The sequence below is a fragment of the Brassica oleracea genome, chromosome C3 (genome assembly GCF_000695525.1).
Source record: "Brassica oleracea var. oleracea cultivar TO1000 chromosome C3, BOL, whole genome shotgun sequence".
Taxonomy (NCBI): domain Eukaryota; kingdom Viridiplantae; phylum Streptophyta; class Magnoliopsida; order Brassicales; family Brassicaceae; genus Brassica; species Brassica oleracea.
In genome coordinates, this window is record NC_027750.1 from 3268549 (window position 1) to 3287010 (window position 18462).

Sequence of the window (18462 nt, forward strand, 5' to 3'; positions counted from 1 at the left end):
ATTTAATTTCGATTTCTGTCATGGCCCATGGGCTTTTCAAGGGGCGTGAACCCCGTTGACCCATTATATAACGGAATTTTCCATTTTTATTTATTTATAATTTATTTTGTTGGAAAATAAACTTCTAAAACCCGAGTTGGGTTTGGGCGAAAAATAATTGAATTGAATCCAATCCTAAAAATTAGTATCGAACTCGAACTAAAATTAGTTAAATCGATTTAATTTTGGTATTTAGAGAACTTGAACTGAACATGACTCGAATCAAAATATTTCGGATATCCAAATGTATCTGAATCAGATTTGTATATAAAACTATTTAAAATATATAATATATTTAAAATTATCTAAATACTTGAAAATATATACAAACAATTAAAATATATAAACAATATTCAAAACATCAAAAATATTTGAAATATCTATTAATTTTTATCTCAATATTCATACCAAACCATACATTATTTAAATATATATGTAATATATATATTTTTTTTAGATTTTGAAAATTTTAAATATATATAAATTTTAAATAATTTAAACCGGTTATTCGAACCTACCGAACCCGCAATGATTTGAATCAATTACGAATCATAATTTATAATATCAATGAGATTAAAATCTTTCACTTCGAAATTCGAAACGCAAATAGGTCGAACCAGTTCCTACCCGTATCCTAAACCTCTTAAATAAACTTCTGAAACCCGTTTCTTTTGTCACATTACGCTTCTGCTATCAAATATATCGTTTTTAACATTTATCGATCATTGCATTATCGTCTTTGTGATTATTGGAATTGAGTGGGGCCAAGTCTTTCTCACGTTGTGTCACTATCGAGACTATTCTCATATCTAAAATAAGTGCACGAGAAGAAGAAGTAACATGTCGTCATTGTTTCACTAAATAACACATTCAAAAAAATGTTAGTGGCTTACCCGAGGCTGAAAGGGTATCTCGAATCAGAGATTGAATCTGGACCGTGCAATTCTGAGAAGGGCAACACAACCACAGTGTTGTGTCTCCACGTCCTCTCAATTGTGTCTTAAGCGCCGTTTTCACTTCTTAAACACATAGGCATCGTTATTTCGTTTGGAGCCTGGCCGGCGAATCCGACCGGTCGATACAGCTGTGTCCGAAGGAATCAAAGAGGTTGAGTTGAGGTACTTGCCTACATTCATCGTCTTCATTTGGATGCATGCTCTTAACAGTGTTTTGATCTTTGTTACAATCACCATTTGCTATTTTCTTTTTAATTTGTCAAATGATTTATAAGTTCTTCCATTTAGGTGATGAAGAAACAGTTTTTCTTGTTTGCATGCCTTAGATTCTTGATTATAACAGATCCATTTGAGTTTTGACTCCTTACCAAAGAACTCTGTAAAAAAAAAGTGTTCCTCTTTTTGTTTTTTTGAACAAAAGTGTTACTCTTATTACTTATTATGATCGCTTGTATAATTGGTTGTTTGATTTTATTTGAGAAGTAGTCTTCATGTGTCTCTCCTAGTCAACTCACATTGTCCTAAATGGTTAAAGAAAGAGTTTTTCATAATCAACCCGTGACAGAGTTCTACCTAATTGTTAAATCATTATAATATTTAGATCCCATGAGAAAGACATGATCTTTTACTTCTTATTCTATTACTTTCTGTAGCTGCAGGCTCTCCATTTGAACAGTCACAGCTGTATCTTTCGTCGAGATCACAACACTGAGTTTAAGCAAGCTTCACTGTTGAAGTTAATGGCGGCTTCATTGCAGTTGTATGGAGTTCAAACTCCAGGGCTTGCTTTAAGTTCAAAAAGGCTTGAGTTTGGCACAAAGGGGATCTGTAACTTCTCAGTCACTCCCACCTCGAGTAGCGCAATCTTTAGAACCGTAGAGCATTCTTGTAGGAACACACCTTTGAGAGTTAGCTGCGAAGCTGCAAGAGTCGATTTGATTGAGAGAAAACAGACTGAGACGAGGAGTGTAAGCGGAACCGGCAAAGAGCTGACGTGTGTGATGAAGTTCGGAGGCTCATCGGTGGAGTCAGCAGAGAGGATGAAAGAAGTTGCCAATCTTATACTCAGCTTTCCTGATGAGAGGCCTGTGATTGTGTTATCAGCAATGGGCAAGACTACTAATAAGCTTTTGAAGGTACCAAAAAAAAACCATTCTTAATCTTTTTTACTTCCTATTGGTATAGTTAATTATTTTCTTGGAATTTTGGGTTTCATTAGGCTGGAGAGAAGGCTGTTACTTGTGGTGTCACAAATGTAGAAAGTATTGAAGAACTGAGCTTTATTAAGGAACTCCATTTAAGGTAGTATAAAAAAAACAATGTTTGTCATTGTGATTGTTATTTAGTGCTCACAGTAAAACAAAATGTTGTATGTTCAGAACTGCTCATGAGCTTGGAGTGGAAACAACGGTTATTGCACGTAAGTGTCTTGCTTCTTGTTTCTCTCTGTTGATTTTTGTTTCTGAATCAACTTTCATGGTTAATCAATGGCAGAACACCTAGAAGGGCTACACCAGCTATTAAAAGGCATATCGATGATGAAAGAGTTAACCTTGCGTACAAGGGACTACTTGGTTTCGTTCGGAGAGTGCATGTCCACAAGGCTTTTCTCTGCTTACCTCAACAAGATTGGCCATAAAGCTCGTCAAGTATGTTTGCTTTATAGTTTCCCTTGTTTGAACATTTTAAATAAAATCATTAGTTGATGAGTTGTGTTATTTGCTTGTTGTTGGCAGTATGATGCATTTGAGATAGGGTTTATAACCACAGACGATTTCACAAATGCGGATATACTCGAAGCAACGTACCCTGCAGTCTCCAAAACGCTGCTTAATAACTGGAGCAAGGACAACGCCGTCCCTGTAGTTACTGGCTTCCTTGGAAAGGTTTTCATAATTTTTCTGTCTGTTTCACAATCATGTTATTGTGTGACTATTGCAAGGCTTTTTGCTCATGAGTTGTATCAACAGGGATGGAGGTCTTGTGCTATAACGACGTTGGGAAGGGGTGGTAGTGATTTGACAGCCACAACGATTGGTAAAGCGTTAGGACTGAGAGAGATTCAGGTATAGGTTTAAGCCAAGATTGCATCATACAGATCGAATCTTGATGATCAAATATTAATCTGGTGTAGGTTTGGAAAGATGTGGATGGAGTTTTGACTTGTGATCCCAACATATACTCTGGAGCTCAGTCTGTTCCATACTTAACGTTCGATGAGGCAGCTGAGCTTGCTTACTTTGGTGCTCAGGTAGATTATCTATATTGCTGATGAGATCTTTTCTGTCTGAATGGCTGATCAGATTTCTCCTTCATCGTAGGTGTTGCATCCACTGTCCATGAGGCCAGCAAGAGATGGTGACATTCCCGTTAGAGTTAAGAACTCGTACAACCCCAATGCTCCAGGAACTGTCATCACCAGATCCAGAGACATGAGTAAGGTTTGTGAAACAAGTGTGTATTTTAAACTCAATCATATCAAAAACTATCAATCACCTATTCTCGCTTCTTCTCGTAGGCCGTGCTGACAAGCATTGTTCTGAAACGTAATGTGACCATGTTGGACATTGCAAGCACTCGTATGCTCGGTCAATATGGTTTCCTCGCCAAGGTATAATGATATTTTTATTCAACTTTGGTTAGTGTCACACTAGAATCATACATATTGTCTCTATGTGCAGGTGTTTACCACATTTGAAGATTTAGGCATATCGGTGGATGTTGTGGCAACAAGTGAAGTTAGTATATCTTTGACACTGGATCCAGCAAAGCTCTGGGGTAGAGAGTTAGTTCAGCGAGCAAACGTAAGAGTCCGTTTACTGTGTGGTAGATTCTGAGGGTCATTGTAATCTCTTTAAAATGATTGGGGGGTGTGTGAACAGGAGCTGGATCATGTGGTGGAGGAGCTAGAGAAGATTGCTGTTGTTAAGCTGCTTCAGCGCAGATCAATCATCTCTCTCATAGGAAACGTTCAGAAATCATCACTCATATTAGAGAAGGTAAGTGATCTAGTCTTTGTGGCTGGCTTTTGATTTTGAAAAGTTTATATGAAGTTAAATGGGAATGGAATGAATGAACAAAAACAGGTTTTTAAAGTACTTAGAAGCAATGGAGTGAATGTGCAGATGATCTCACAGGGTGCATCTAAGGTTGAAATCTGCTGCTAGATGTACATGTACAGATGACTATAGTATTGTTATGGTTTTATAATGAGTGTGAAATGTGTTTTGGCAGGTGAACATATCAGTGATAGTGAATGATGAAGAGGCAGAGCAATGTGTGAGGGCTCTTCACTCCGCCTTCTTTGAGACCTCTTTTTAATGCAAACGCAGAGCTTAGAATGTATTTACTAAGACTTGGAACTACTTCACATTCTTCTTGTTCTAGTTGTTGTTGTGATACGGTTATTATGTGTTTCAAACTCTATAATCAATAAATGTCTTTCAACAAACATAACGGTCAACAAAAAAGAACAAAGAGTGTGGAAAAGTGGGGGTTAATCAAGAAGGTGCAGACTTTGAATGAGAATTAAATTCCGGAAATACCCTTCCTCAAAAGCATATACACAACCTGATTCTCCATAACTGGGATTCTCTTATCGTTTGGATGCTCACTGACACGCCAGACCTCTCAGCAACGCTAAAGAAGCTTCTTGTTTAGGCGGTAGTTTTCCTCCTACGGGGAGAAAGGAACAGCAGACTCCACAATGGTTCTCCTGCATCCACGTCCGTCTTGTTCAGTAAGATCGACAGGACTTTGAGAGACACCCTCCTTGCTCGCTTACCCCATAAGCGTTGTCAAAGACTCTTATCTCAGTGGTTTAGGTTCGCCTAGATCATGTTGTCTAATCCATAGTTTGCTCTAGTTCCATCTTGGTTTTTTTTTTTAGCCATATGTAATTTCTTGCTTTAAAGCCCTTGTAAATCTACTCTTGTTCCTTTTTGGTTAATATTCACATTTTATCAAAAAAGAAAGAAAAAAAACATATACACACCTCGTGTTTCATCAAGGATTATATAACCGTCTAATTAACCGACCAGCTGGTCAACAAAAAATACACATCTGATGACATGTGTGCAGGGCCGGCTGAGGAGGAGGGACAAGCGGTGCGACCGCCCCGGACCCAAGTCCGTGTCCCCCGTATATTAATAGTTAAGGAGCCCATTTTTTTAAAAAAGTCTATTTTTTATATAAAAAATTATAAATAAAATTGAAAAGGGCCTAAAAATATTTGATATGCATATAATTTTATTTTCATCACAAAATATACAAAATATTACTGATTAAATTTTAAAAATATATTAAACATTATTTGAATATAAATTTTAGAGGGTAAAAAAGAATTATTTTGCCCTAGGATCCATAACAATGTTAAGCCGGCCCTGCATGTGTGTTAGGCTTCTTCTCTTAACGACCTTCGATTTTTATTTTATTGTCCCACAAGCGTAATCCCCACGAGATTGTTTTTTAAGTACTACCTTGAGCTAAAGATTTAGTCCTAACCTAAATCAGCTTTAGTTTTTTTTTTTTTTTTGTTGCTAAAATTTGGTGCGTTAAATATAAAAGTGGCAAAAGATTAGGTTAATCATCATAGTGTTGAATTAGAGAGACTGAGAGAGAGAAGTGCATTTGTATTAAGCATAGCTCCTTGTATCCATCTTAATCACACTATAATATAAAAAATTAGTAATATCTCGTTTTACAAGTTTGACTGTTAAAATAGCAAAATTGTATGGTCAAGTCAAGACAAGAGTAAGGTTCTTTCATGACCTATAAATTATAAGATCTTAACCGTAATAACTGTTACTGTGGGGAAAAATAATAAGTCCCCCACTCCAGATTACGTGGACATCCACCAGCAATAGTTTGTGATTTTGACCGACCATTGCATCAGAAATGAGCTATATAGCCCGTAGGGCCCGCCCGTACATGCTGGTCCAATATAGCTTCACAGATTTTCTTTTTTTCTGACAATTATGAATACATCAAATCGCTGTTGGAGAACTAGATGAGCTTATGTCTTTTAATCTATTAGAACGAGAAGTTCATCACATTCGTGAGTCAGAAAGGTTTACGTTAACCTTTTATATCAGTAAGACATTAAAGGCCTCATCATGAAAAGGAAGCAAAGTCGCATATAACTAAGAAAAATATTCTATTCATTACGTAGACAATAAAACGACATGTAACGTATACATTGATTATGTTTGCTGAAGTATACGGAATCAGGACATATGATTAACATAAAGACGCCGGACAGGTCAGAAGCAGTAGTGTGAACAAGAGATTGCTATACCTCCTTCATCCATTTCAACCTCTACTGAATCAGCTACACATCTCAGCAACATTACATGTGCACCTACGTGTTCTAAATGTTCTCACTCGCACAGCATTTGCGACGCCTCACCAAAATGGCCTACGCCCACACACACACACACCAAAAGAATCAGCCAGAAAGTTGACTTAAAACAATAAAACACACAATAAGACTTCCATCACCATTTTGAATCAGCCAAGTCCATTAGCAGTCAAACTCATTCTGGCCCATCCCATTTTGATCCTCATCATCTGGCCCAATATATAACAGGTTAAAACATCTGTAATTTCTTCACAATAAGTCCCTTTATTTTCTAAATAATATCTACCTGGGGATGATACCTTGTGATATAATAAGGCAACTGAAAACGTTGGATATATACCAAAAGAAGATATGATTGAGGAACATGAAAGGACATTGACTAACACAGAATCAGTTTGTACCAATCACGATTGACTATCTAACTAAATTTCAAAGAATACATACTCCCTTCTAGCGTAATGAGATTGTTGGATTACATTATCAAACGTACGTCGAAGGAAAGAATGTCGGATAAATGGCTCATGTATATCGTATTTATGGATTCATTTTGCATCCACTGTTTATGCATATCGTATGAAAATGACTAGTTAACTTAGCATCAATGGCTCATGAATGCCGAACAAATCTACAAAGTTTTATGAATATAGAAACTCAAATCAAGCTCAAATTGTGATATCTTGGATGATTGATGGCTGTTATTAATGGCTCACGAACGCCACATATAATCCATAAAGTTTTATGAAATAGAAACTAAAATCAAGATCAAATTCTGTTTCTTCTTTTCTTCTTGTCTTGTTGGGTTGTTATGTGTTTGAAGTTCTCGTTCGATAAGTTGTTAATTCAACATGTAAACTCTTGAAAATGGTATGAAATTTAACATGATTACTAAAAAAAAACTTGAACTGTAGAAGAAGCCTGAAGAGAAGCAAGAAACTCTTAATGGTGACAAAATCATTTAATTTGTGAAAGTTGAAGACAAAACTATATGAAAAGTGAAGACACATAAGCACTGGTGGGCCTAGGTATTAAGGTTTACTATGTGTTTGGGCTTATTAATATCAATTGTATGACAAAATACATAAAAAAGAGGAGAGGTGGTATTGAAATCGAAACAAATTTTATCGTCCATAATAAAAAACGAGAGAAAGAACGAGAGATCAATAAACAATGGCGGAATCCACCTTACAACTCATAGTCGGTGACAGAGCGATGGCAGATATTTTCCAGCGATCCACTGACTACGACGATGTAGCTGCGATATTCCATAGACAGTTTCAACCTCATCCTCCGTTCAGTCTCACCATTGGTAGATTCGGACGCGAAAGCCTCTTTCTCAATCTCGCTCCCAGATTTGAAGACCGGACTGATATGACGCCTAAAGCGCACCTAAAATTTGATGCCTTTTAGTTATAAATAATTTTTTACTATATTATCATTTTTAAATATATAATCAAAACAACAATGTGTTATTAAAACTTAATTTGTCTTAAAAAAACAGATTATAAAAGCCTTATTCATTAAAATAATTTTTGAGATAAGTATTTTCAAAATAGCTAAGTATTTTAGCCAACTTGTGTGTTTAATGATATCATCACAATTCATTTAGTTGGTTCGGAGTTCTATTTTAGCAGCATTTTATACAAATCTAAAAAGTAAGAAAAAGCATATATTGTACATTATAGCAGCACATATCATAAAATCATGTTAACATTAGCATCAACGTCAATTTCACTTTGTGAAATGCCTCACATAATATTGAACCAAATTTATGATAATTCTTTTTGTTCAGATTTTAGAAATTCATTTAAACATTTTATAAGAACTTACTAAAGAAAAAAAAGAAGTGAGAGAGAAAAAAATGTTACATTGGAGACCTGGAAACACCAAAAACTATAATTGCATACTTTTAAAAATAACTAGAATTTGCTTATTAAATGATTTAGTTGATAACATACAATTGAATAAACGTTAACGAACTGAATTGCCAATCGAGGGAATGAGCTAAAACATCATATATACTCTGGCGATTCTTGAACCTCAAGACGGTGGCAGTGGCTGTTTCGTGAGAAAGACTCATCACCACAATACCAACCCGCGAAGAGGAAGACGCGGAGGATGATGGCAATGAAGTGGATGGGGAAAGTACAACCGATGAGTTTGATGATGATCTTGATAAAGTTCCGACTTATGAACCATGTACGATGTTATTGATTTTTTAATCTTGATTATGACCCTACGATGATATTGAAAACATTTTTAAATCGATCTTTATTGTTTTATTTCCATGATTTTAGAATCCGATTCTGCTAAAGGTGGTGATAAGACTGAAGACACGGTTGAAGTTGTTGAAAAAAATTAAACAATGACATGGCATTATTGAATTTATTCAACATGTTGAAAGCAAAAAAAAAATGGATCCCAAAAAGCGAGATGTCTATTTTGTATTAGATGTTTGTGATTTTTGATTTTTTATACTACTCTAATTATTTGACTTTGATTATTTATAACAAATTAATTTAAAGTTTAATGTTTTTTATTTCAAAACTCATAAAATTTTATATTCTATTAATAGACACTTGTTTCGTTTGATTTGGATATAAAAACTTTTTCTAATGTTTAATTATGTGTTTTATTTGTTGTTTTGTATGTTTGTATTTGAAGTTTCGTAATTTTATTTGTTTTACTAATAATAATTTTAGTATTATTAAAAAAATTATCTAAGAATAGAAATACAAAATTAAATTAAAATTATTGAAAATTATGTCATTTTAGTTCTTTAAGTTAATTATAATCAACATTATTATTAATATGTAGTTGTAAATTATAAAAATAAAAATGAATTTGAAATAGTGGGGGTATGGTGTTGAATTTTATTAAAAAACTATTGTACAAGTTTAAAAATGAAGTACGTGTTGAATAATTAGGTAGAAGAGAGAAGATGATGTGAAGTGTTAAAAAAAGAGGAGGATGTTGAACAGTGGAAACCATTGTTAATTAGATAGTCTTGGTACAAGGGACTACTTAGTTTCATTTGGAGAGTGCATGTCCACTAGGCTTTTCTCTGCTTATCTCAACAAACTTGGCCACAAAGCTCGTCAAGTATGTTTGCTTTATAGTTCCCTTGTTTGAATATATTAAAGTGTCATCAGTTGATGAGTTCATTTGCTTTTGTTGTTGTATGATGCATTTGAGATATGGTTTATAACCAGTGGCGATTTTACAAATGCTGATATACTTGAAGCAACATACCCTGTAGTCTCCAAAATGCTACTTAGTAACTGGAGCAAGGACAAGGCAGTCCCTGTAGTTACTGGCTTCCTCGGAAATGTTTTTATAATTTTCTGACTGTTTCACAATCATGTTATTGTGTGAGTATTGCAAGGCTTTTGCTCATTAGTTTTATGTGTGTTTTGATCTCACAGGATGATCTAAGGTTGAAACTCTATTGCTACATGTTTATACAGATGAATATAGGTTTTATAATGAGTGGGAAATGTGTTTTTCAGGTGAACATTTCATTGATAGTGAATGATGAAGAGGCAGAGCAATGTGTGAGGGCTCTTCACTCCGCCTTCTTTGAGACATTTTCTTAATGCAAACACAAGCATGTACTACTTCACATTTTTTACCAAAAAAACTACTTCACATTCTTATTGTTCTAGTTGATGTTGTGATATGGTTATAATGTGTTTCAAACTCTATAATCAATAAATGTCTTTCAACCAACATAACGGTCAAGAAAAAGTAAAAACAACAAGGGATGTGGAAAAGCGGGCGTTATTCAAGAAGGTGCAGGCTTTGAATGAAATGAAAACTCCGAAAATACCCTTCCTCAAAAGCATATACACATGTTTCATCCAGGGTTATAACCGTCTAACTAACCGACTAGTCAACAAAAGATAAACATCTGATGACATGTGTTACGTAAGGCTTCTGTAACGACCTTCGATTCTATTTTATTTAAATAAATAAAGTGGTCCGACAAGCGTATTCCCACGAGATTGTTTTTTTAAGTACTACCTTGAGACAAAGATTTAGTCCTAAAACCGATGAAGGGACATATAACTCTTCGGAAACATTTTAAACTATATACTTATGTCCTAATAAGCGTGCTTTTTATTCATTTAAATATGTAAAAGAAAATCAGAAATGTGATCAGGTGATGGAGAATATGAATATTTTTAAGAGCTTTATTATTTTATCGCAGATTAGTACCTATGAATTTCGTAACAAGTTGTTTATGCTGACAACAATAATATTCTTATTTGACCTTTTTCTTTTTTGGGAGGAGTGGTTGGTCAAACATGAGAAACAAGAAGGCGAATTCGCAGATAATAAAAGGCAGACGCATGCATGGAAGCTAAAGTTGCATGTGACGACCAACTTCGTCAAACTCTCTACCTTTTTCAGGCTTTTCGTAAAAACTTATCTAACATTTCCGATCTAAACTATATGAGCTATACAGTTTTTCTCTAGAGGAACTTACTACTTTAAATTTAACATATATAAATATAAAGATGCTAGCATGAACGCATGCCATGCCAATTTGTAAATTTCCATTAATCAAGAACACTCTATATTCTGTTGGTAGCAAGTAAACACTGGTTAGGACCTATATCACAATGAATGGTGTCTTCTTTTTAAAAATCTTATTCCAAGCATATTGATGACTCCTTTACTTCCTTTTTAATACAAATTGCCAATTTTATATATCCTAATTGGTCTAATGATAAATGATTATACGAAATTCGATTCCGATTACATGTTCCAAGTTCCAACTCATGTATATATATATATATGCCTAGCTATGTTAGTGGGATCGATGCTCTAATTGGATTACATTCCAAACAAAAGATTCCTCCTCCCTTACGATCGTTTGATAATGATATTATATGTATAGCTTGTTTAAGAGGTTTTTTTTTTGTTTGTTGTTGTTGTTTATAGAGGTTGATTAGAGGATTTGAGCATAAAGCAAAAATGGAATATAATGGATAACCACCGGCCATATCCAAACATTCGACCTCATCTCAACGTTATGGCTTGATCATATAATGTTGGCAGCATCAGAGTTCTAATTCGGCGTGACAAGAAGGATAGATATCTCTTACAAATTCCTTTATTCTTTTAACCTATTTAAGTGAAAATTATATAAAAAAAAATATTCGACTTTTACACTGCAGAACAAAATTTGAAAAAAATTATGTAAACATTAAAAATATCATAATATCCCGAAAGCTAACAACCACGGCTATCAAATCAATTACTTTGTTATCATTTGGCATTTAAATTAAATAAAAAATATAGAAACTCACCCTCTATAAATAGCATGCATGCCTCTTGTTCTCTCCCCATTCCAATCTACTCACACACATTCTCTATCTCTCTAACTTAGAAACACAAAATGCAATACAGAACCGAAACTCGTAGCTCGTTCTCGTCCTACAACAAGGTGAACAACATGGGAGTGTTTCCTTCGGATACTTTGGCCAGGGTAGAGTCTATGGCGGGAGAAAATGCGGTGGTTATATTCAGCGTGAGCACTTGCTGCATGTGCCACGCCGTCAAGGGTCTCTTCCGCGGAATGGGAGTCAGCCCCGCCGTCCACGAGCTGGACCTCCACCCTTACGGCGTCGATATCCACCGAGCTCTCCTTCGTCTCCTCGGCTGTTCCAGCGGCGCTTCCACTTCTCCGGGGGGACTTCCAGTGGTATTCATCGGTGGGAAGATGGTGGGGTCAATGGAGAGAGTGATGGCTTCTCATATCAACGGCTCCCTCGTCCCTCTTCTCAAAGATGCTGGTGCTCTTTGGCTCTAATCCCAAAGTCCACCTTCTACGTTTTTTTTTCTCTTTTCTCTTTTCGTGTTCTTGTTTCTTTACTTTCTTGGTTTCAAGAACAAAAAAAAAGATTAGGTTAATCATAGTGTCGAATTAGAGACAGTGAGGGGTGAAGTGCGTTTGTTTAAGCATAGCTCCTTGTCCATCTTAATCACACTATAATATATAAATTAAGATAGTTTATCTCTCGTTTTACAAGTTTGACTGTTAAAAATAGCAAAATTGTGGTCAAATTAAGACAAGAGCAAGGTTATTTTCATGACATAAGATCTTAACCGCTATAACTGTTAACTGTGGGGAAAAATAATTGCCTCAGGGGTCCCCACTTCAGATGACGTGGATACCCACCAGCAATAGTCTCTGATTTTGACCCGACCATTGCATCAGAGATGAGCTCTATATAGCCCGTACATTCTGGTCCAATAGCTTCACTTTTTCTTCTTTTATTTGACAATTATTATGAACAGATCAAATCGTTGTTAGAGAACTAGACAAGCTCTTTTTTTCAAACTAGAGAATTAGAAGATCACCTTATCCAGAAAGCTTTATTTTTACCTTTCAGATCAGTAACACATTAAAGGGCTCATTATGAAAAAAATATATTCTATTCATTAGAATAATTCGTACGTAGACAATAAACGAGTTGTAACGTATACATCCCACCCATAGAACTCGATTACATCATAGGGGAATAGGATCTGCACAGAATAGAGGGAAATACAATTTGGGGAATCTATGGTGTAGTTGTGGGCTAGCTCAAGTGCATGAATAAACGGAAAGATAGAATCAGGACCAGATGATGAACATAAAGACGTCGACAGGTCAGAAGAAATGGTGAGAACAAGAGATGGTGATACCTCTTTTATCCATTTCATTTGTCTGGTACCAATCTCAACTTGTTTCACATCAGCCATGCGTCTCAGCAACATTACATCTGCACCTGTGTGTTCTGAATGTTATCGTCCGCACAGCAGTTGCGACGCCTCACCAAAATGGCCTACACACACCCAAAGAATCAGCCAGAAACTTGACTTAAGACAATAAAATAAACACATTAGACGACTTAATTGCTACCTCACCATTTTGAATCAGCCAGTCCATTGATCAACATTCAAAACTCATTCTGGCCCATCCCATTTTGATCCTCATCATCTGGCCCAATAACAGGTTAAAACATCTGTAATTGCTTCACAATAAGTCCCTTTAATTTCTAAATAATAGATATCATCAACCTGGGAATAATACCTTGTGAGATATAATAAGAAAAGTGAAAACGTTGGAGATAGACCAAAAGAAGATATATGATTGAGGAACATGAAAGGACATTGACAAAGAAAAATGTCCACGTGAATTTGACACAAGTAGATCACATTCTAAGAAATCTAACATAAGATAATGTGTGTGGGAGCAATGGAAGTGACTCTAGATTGCAAAACTTAGCATTTGTATGTTTGCTTTAATCTGGAACAAAAGTGCATAGCTTGCTTCCCTCTTGGTCCCATACCCAATACTAACTACTTCTGTTTGTTCCTTTATCCCTTGTTCCTTTGTTTAACCCCTCAGATGCTTCCTATCTCTTTTTAGTCCTAATTAACCACCTTTGCTTTCCCATTTATAATTGTCCTCATCATTGTCTATTTGTCTTTGTTCCCCGCTAATCTAATCAAATCAATTATGATCTATTCTAATCCAATCTAATCTGCATTGTCTTGTCCATGGTGTTTCACACATACGCCTAGGTTCACAGTCTAGTTTCTAGCAAGTTCTTACTTGATCTACCAAAACAATTTGCTTCTCCGGCTAAGGAAACGGGCATATGATAATTTAATTGAGAATAAACCCATTAATTAAACTACGAGTTGTGATACTATAATGCTTCAAGACATGAAAGCGAAACTATAGTACCTGATGTCGTTGACAGCTTCACTTGTCTGAATCAACTAGTACGAAAGCAGTGGTTGTTGTTTTGTCACGGAGCTTTCCATATGTTTCTTGGAAAAAACACTCTTTCTTTACTTTTCTGCCAGGACCGTCATCATCTATATGCCTTTTCTTCTTGTCAGAGACAGCCAAGTCAACAAAAGCAAAACGAAACACTTACATTGGAATTATTTCAACATAATGCATTCTCGATCACTCTATAAATGACCAAGGAGCCAGCATTGATTGTTCTTTCAAAGTAAAAACAAAGTTTACAGTTCCTTCTATAACTAACACAGCGCGAGTTTGTACCATCCAGTCACGATTGGCTATGTAACTCAATTTCAAACAGAATACATAGTCCCTTCAAGCTTACACGAGATTGTTGGATTATTTTACCAAAAGTTGCAAGAAAGAATATGTCCTGGCTACTACACAAATGAAAACAATGCAATAGCAATATTCATTTTGCATCCACTATTTATGTATATCGTAGTATGTAAAATGACTAGTCAATCTAATATCAATGGTTCATGAACGTCGCATAAAATCTACAACGTTTTATGATACAGAAACTCAATTCAAGCTCAAATTGTGATACCAGGAACGCCACATAAAATCCATAAAGTTTTATGATATTTAGAAACTAAAATCAAGATCAAATAGCAATACCTGAGATGATTGATGATTGTAACTACGGATAGCTACGCCAATAAATGTACGTGTCATGTAACCACAACAGTAGACTTATGTCTGTAATGGCCCTCCAACTTATTCTTGATGTGATCTTGAAAGAGAATGGCCAACCAAAGTTTTGTAGCTTTCTTGGTGTTGGTCTTCCACTGTCATCAACCTAAAAGTTTAGAGATACTGTTAGCAACTAGTTCACTGCTATATTAAGGCCTTTGAAGGTTCTCTATAAAGTCACTTTCTCCATTAGTATTGTGTGGTAACGAGAAAATGAAGGTATGTTCTGTATTTACAAATATATCAACTAACTTTGTAGCCAACACTTACCAATGCTTAATTTTCTGACAGTTTTGGGGCTGGATTCATCATCATAAGTTCCCGGAGAATAGCAAAGAGCAATTCAAAGATGCTACAACTGGTAACTTCTCTATATGCTGTTTCTTTTCTTACCAAATATGTGGGAACAAAAATAGTTAGCGTGTTGAATTCTAGGAGAATGGCAATAGGACTTAGCAAGCACTTTAGGCCCTAGTAATTGTCTCACCACTTTCAACTCCATTGGTAGAAAATTAAACTGCTGACATGATAAAAAGCTTAAGTTTGTCTTGGCTGTATGTAAATGTCATGCCTCCACCTGCCTGTTGCAACAAACTCAAATGCATATTTTTTTTTCCAACCTTGAGCAATCAGTGGCTGTTTGTTCATACTTTCTGAACAAACATTTCTTTCAGGTAACAGCCGTTTCTCCCTTTCATCTCATCCATCCCTTGATAGCCACGATGTTTACCCCGCAGCATGTGCTGGCCCCAGATACAGTACTGGAATAACCAAGCAGCTTAACCGTTTCCAGGAAAACTCCTTCCCAGGACCCAAGGATAATACAGAAACCAAGGATGAGAGAAACAGTGATTTCTTTGATGGGTTTCTTGCCATTGGAACCCTTGGTGGAGAGACATATCTGGATGAACCAGCAACACCGACATTTGGGGACCCGGCGACAGATAATGCAGAAGTGACAGAGAATGATCTGAAGCTCATCAGTGATGAACTGGAGAAGTTCCTTGAGGCTGAAGCCAAAGAAGGGCACAACCAGCCATCAGGAAGGAACAGCGACACTAACACCATTGCATCCACCATTGAGGCTGCTGAGGGACTTGATGCTGAAGAAGATAATCAGCCAATGAAGTTCCCACTCCAAGAGTATCTTTTTGGTTCTCTAATCGAATTATCTGAAACAAAGGTTGCAGGGAAGAAGGAACGGGCATCACTTGGAGAACTGTTTCAGGCAGCAGAGATGCAAGATAAACATTCAGAAAGCAAATATGGAGAGAAAAAGAAGCAAACCAGTACAACCCACAAATCTGCAAAGCATCTTGTGAAGAAGGTACTGAAGAGGCTACACCCATCCTCCAAGAGTCCTGGCAGTGGTAAAACTGAAGTGGCTTCCACAAAGAAGAAGTTCCAAAAGGTTTGTTTTCCTCTGGCTCAGCTTTTCAAGAACCTACTATCAAAAGCGCCCAACTTAAGATGATTAATCCCTTACTTAGTTAGCATTAACTAGAATTAGCTGTAATGAAAAGCTTGCTTCTAACAAACATATATTGTGAGTGCAGATGGCACAAGTGTTTCAGAGAAAAGTATATCCAGAAGACTCCAACATGGAAAGCGAAATACACAACAGCATGACAGATCCAAAAAACAGCCAAGCAAATTCCACTGGATTAATGTCGGAGAAGGTGAGCACCTGTAACGAGGCAAGTAAACCATGGATCCAGTATGAGCTAGGAAGTTCCGATTCAGCTAAAAACGGAGAACACTGGATCAAAACAGACGAAGACTGTAAGTTCACCATCATACGCAATTTACTTGATATATTTTATTTCAAAGGAATAATCTGATCCATTGGCATGTTAGGCATCCACTAGTTTTCTGCTTGTGGTCGAACCAGATAATATAATAACAATCCATAATTGCTTTTGCAGACTTCGTGTTGGAGCTGTAGAAAAGGAAAGAAAAACGCAAAGTAAGAAGTGTGAGTGTATTATGTCACTTCATGCATGTGTGAACTGTGTGGTATGATTTAAGTAAAAATGTGGTCAAGACTTAGCGGGAATGTTTCATTACGCCCCCTCTATGTAATAATTTAAACGCAGCAAGATATCTCATATCCATCGTTTGGAGTACTTAAATGAAGAGAAAACAATCTTGTAACCATTTGCTTCAAAATCCAGCTATATGTTTTAATCTCATAAGAAAAACACTATTTCTCTCTCAACTAATAAGCCATAACATGTCATTATCTCCTATACAAAAGAACTTAGATATTCTACCTTAAAAGAGCTATCTCAAAACTTTCAGTTCAGAAAAAAAAAAGGGCTATCTCAAAACTTCATGCAATAAGAAACGCCAAACCTGGAATATACTTCATATACAACTGATAATCACAAATAAAACTACAGTTTCGTTTGAATATATCGTTAAGTATCTCTAGTCGGAAAACTTGGATACAAATTCTATCAAAGATTACTTCAAAACTAGCAGCTGTGGATGATTACAAAATGATTCTCGTATAATAGTATAGACTTCTTATAATTATCACAAAGTATATGTGTAAATGGAGAACAAACTAATCTTAATCAGCTGTATAAGGTACTTTAAAATGCAACTTCTATGCACGATTATTACCAACGCTCAACACAAAAAGGTATCTCGCCATTACTCTTGACCCAAGCCGACTCGCACAGGAGATTCCAGGCAAAACAGGAAGCAGTTCCCAAACCACTTGAGATACATCTACTACATGTTTTATGATAATGAACACACATACACAAGTTCAGAGGTCTGGTAGTACAGAGACTGGTTCTCAATGATATGAAAAGGTCCACGAGAGATTTATGAAATTAACCTAAACAATAACAGTACATGACAGAAGTCTTAAATGTAGATATCAATATTCAATACAATCACAGGAATATTAAAATAAACAAACAAAGAGACAATGAGTATTAGCAATCACAACAAACCAATCATGAAGTTCACATATCATTTTTTTTTTTTGGCTCGGAAAGGGATATTGTTTAGTTCACATATCATTTTTTAATCACACATGTAGCCAAAACAAAGGAAAACTAATTGTTATTGATCTTAAACATAAATATATTGCAATATAGTAAAGATTCCAACATCCAATAATCAAACACTTGAATACATACACTAATATATTCAATCAACATGTCTGATTTAAACTTTAACGCAACATCTATCAAAGTTATGTTGATCATAATATACAGAGTCATTGACTTTCTTGTTGAGTATATCCACTTCTAGTAAGCAGAGATCATGTCCCAACGACAAGAACTCACTGCTTTCACCACAAACTCAGATCTTATTCCTTAGAATGATCAAAACTAGGCCTGGGCATTTCGGTTATCGGTTCGGTTCGGTTCGGATATTTCGGATTTCGGGTAGTTTGGATAGGGGCTAGAGAATCCATTTAGTACTTGACCTATTTTCGGTTCGGTTCGGTTCGGATAGTTTCGGGTTCGGTTCGGTTCGGATAGTAAATGTAGGAACCGGAAAATATCCGGAAAAAGTTCGGTTCTCATTTGGATCCGGTTCGGGTTCGGATAGTTCGGGTAGTTCGGATAATTTGGATAAAATAT

The 18462-nt window shown here is 35.9% G+C and overlaps 3 protein-coding genes and 1 long non-coding RNA gene across 8 annotated transcripts; 3 read left to right on the plus strand and 1 right to left on the minus strand.

Moving 5' to 3' along the window:
* Positions 1–884: 884 nt before the first annotated feature.
* Positions 885–9951, plus strand: LOC106334256 (aspartokinase 2, chloroplastic). Of its 3 annotated transcripts, none has more exons than XM_013772560.1 (14): positions 885–1157; positions 1655–2131; positions 2215–2297; positions 2375–2415; positions 2490–2644; positions 2732–2881; positions 2966–3061; positions 3130–3246; positions 3317–3436; positions 3514–3606; positions 3677–3799; positions 3878–3994; positions 4082–4144; positions 4230–4448. In XM_013772560.1, the coding sequence occupies exons 2-14, from the start codon at positions 1736–1738 to the stop codon at positions 4314–4316; spliced, it is 1641 nt and encodes a 546-aa protein (XP_013628014.1). In that variant the 5' UTR covers positions 885–1157; positions 1655–1735; the 3' UTR covers positions 4317–4448. The 3 variants fall into 3 exon arrangements, with proteins under 3 accessions (XP_013628014.1, XP_013628013.1, XP_013628012.1); XM_013772559.1 differs by lacking the exon at positions 4230–4448 and adding an exon at positions 9861–9951 and having other exon boundaries at positions 922–1157; positions 1649–2131; XM_013772558.1 differs by having other exon boundaries at positions 922–1157; positions 1649–2131.
* Positions 9952–11721: 1770 nt separating this feature from the next.
* On the plus strand, positions 11722–12209 carry LOC106334262 (glutaredoxin-C8-like). Its single transcript, XM_013772566.1, has one exon. It carries the CDS (start codon positions 11756–11758, stop codon positions 12167–12169), a length of 414 nt encoding a protein of 137 aa, XP_013628020.1. The 5' UTR covers positions 11722–11755; the 3' UTR covers positions 12170–12209.
* Positions 12210–12815: 606 nt separating this feature from the next.
* On the minus strand, positions 12816–15525 carry LOC106334264. 3 transcript variants are annotated; one of them, XR_001268573.1, is made up of 6 exons: positions 15345–15525; positions 15128–15240; positions 14783–14963; positions 14096–14242; positions 13270–13342; positions 12816–13187 (listed from the first exon to the last, which is right to left on the minus strand). It is a non-coding gene; the product is annotated as an uncharacterized LOC106334264 (long non-coding RNA). The 3 variants fall into 3 exon arrangements; XR_001268574.1 differs by having other exon boundaries at positions 13265–13342; XR_001268575.1 differs by having other exon boundaries at positions 13270–13367.
* On the plus strand, positions 14988–17059 carry LOC106334259. The gene is made up of 5 exons (XM_013772564.1): positions 14988–15076; positions 15149–15218; positions 15532–16268; positions 16414–16639; positions 16783–17059. The coding sequence occupies exons 1-5, from the start codon at positions 15071–15073 to the stop codon at positions 16800–16802; spliced, it is 1059 nt and encodes a 352-aa protein (XP_013628018.1). The 5' UTR covers positions 14988–15070; the 3' UTR covers positions 16803–17059.
* The last annotated feature ends 1403 nt before the right edge of the window (positions 17060–18462 follow it).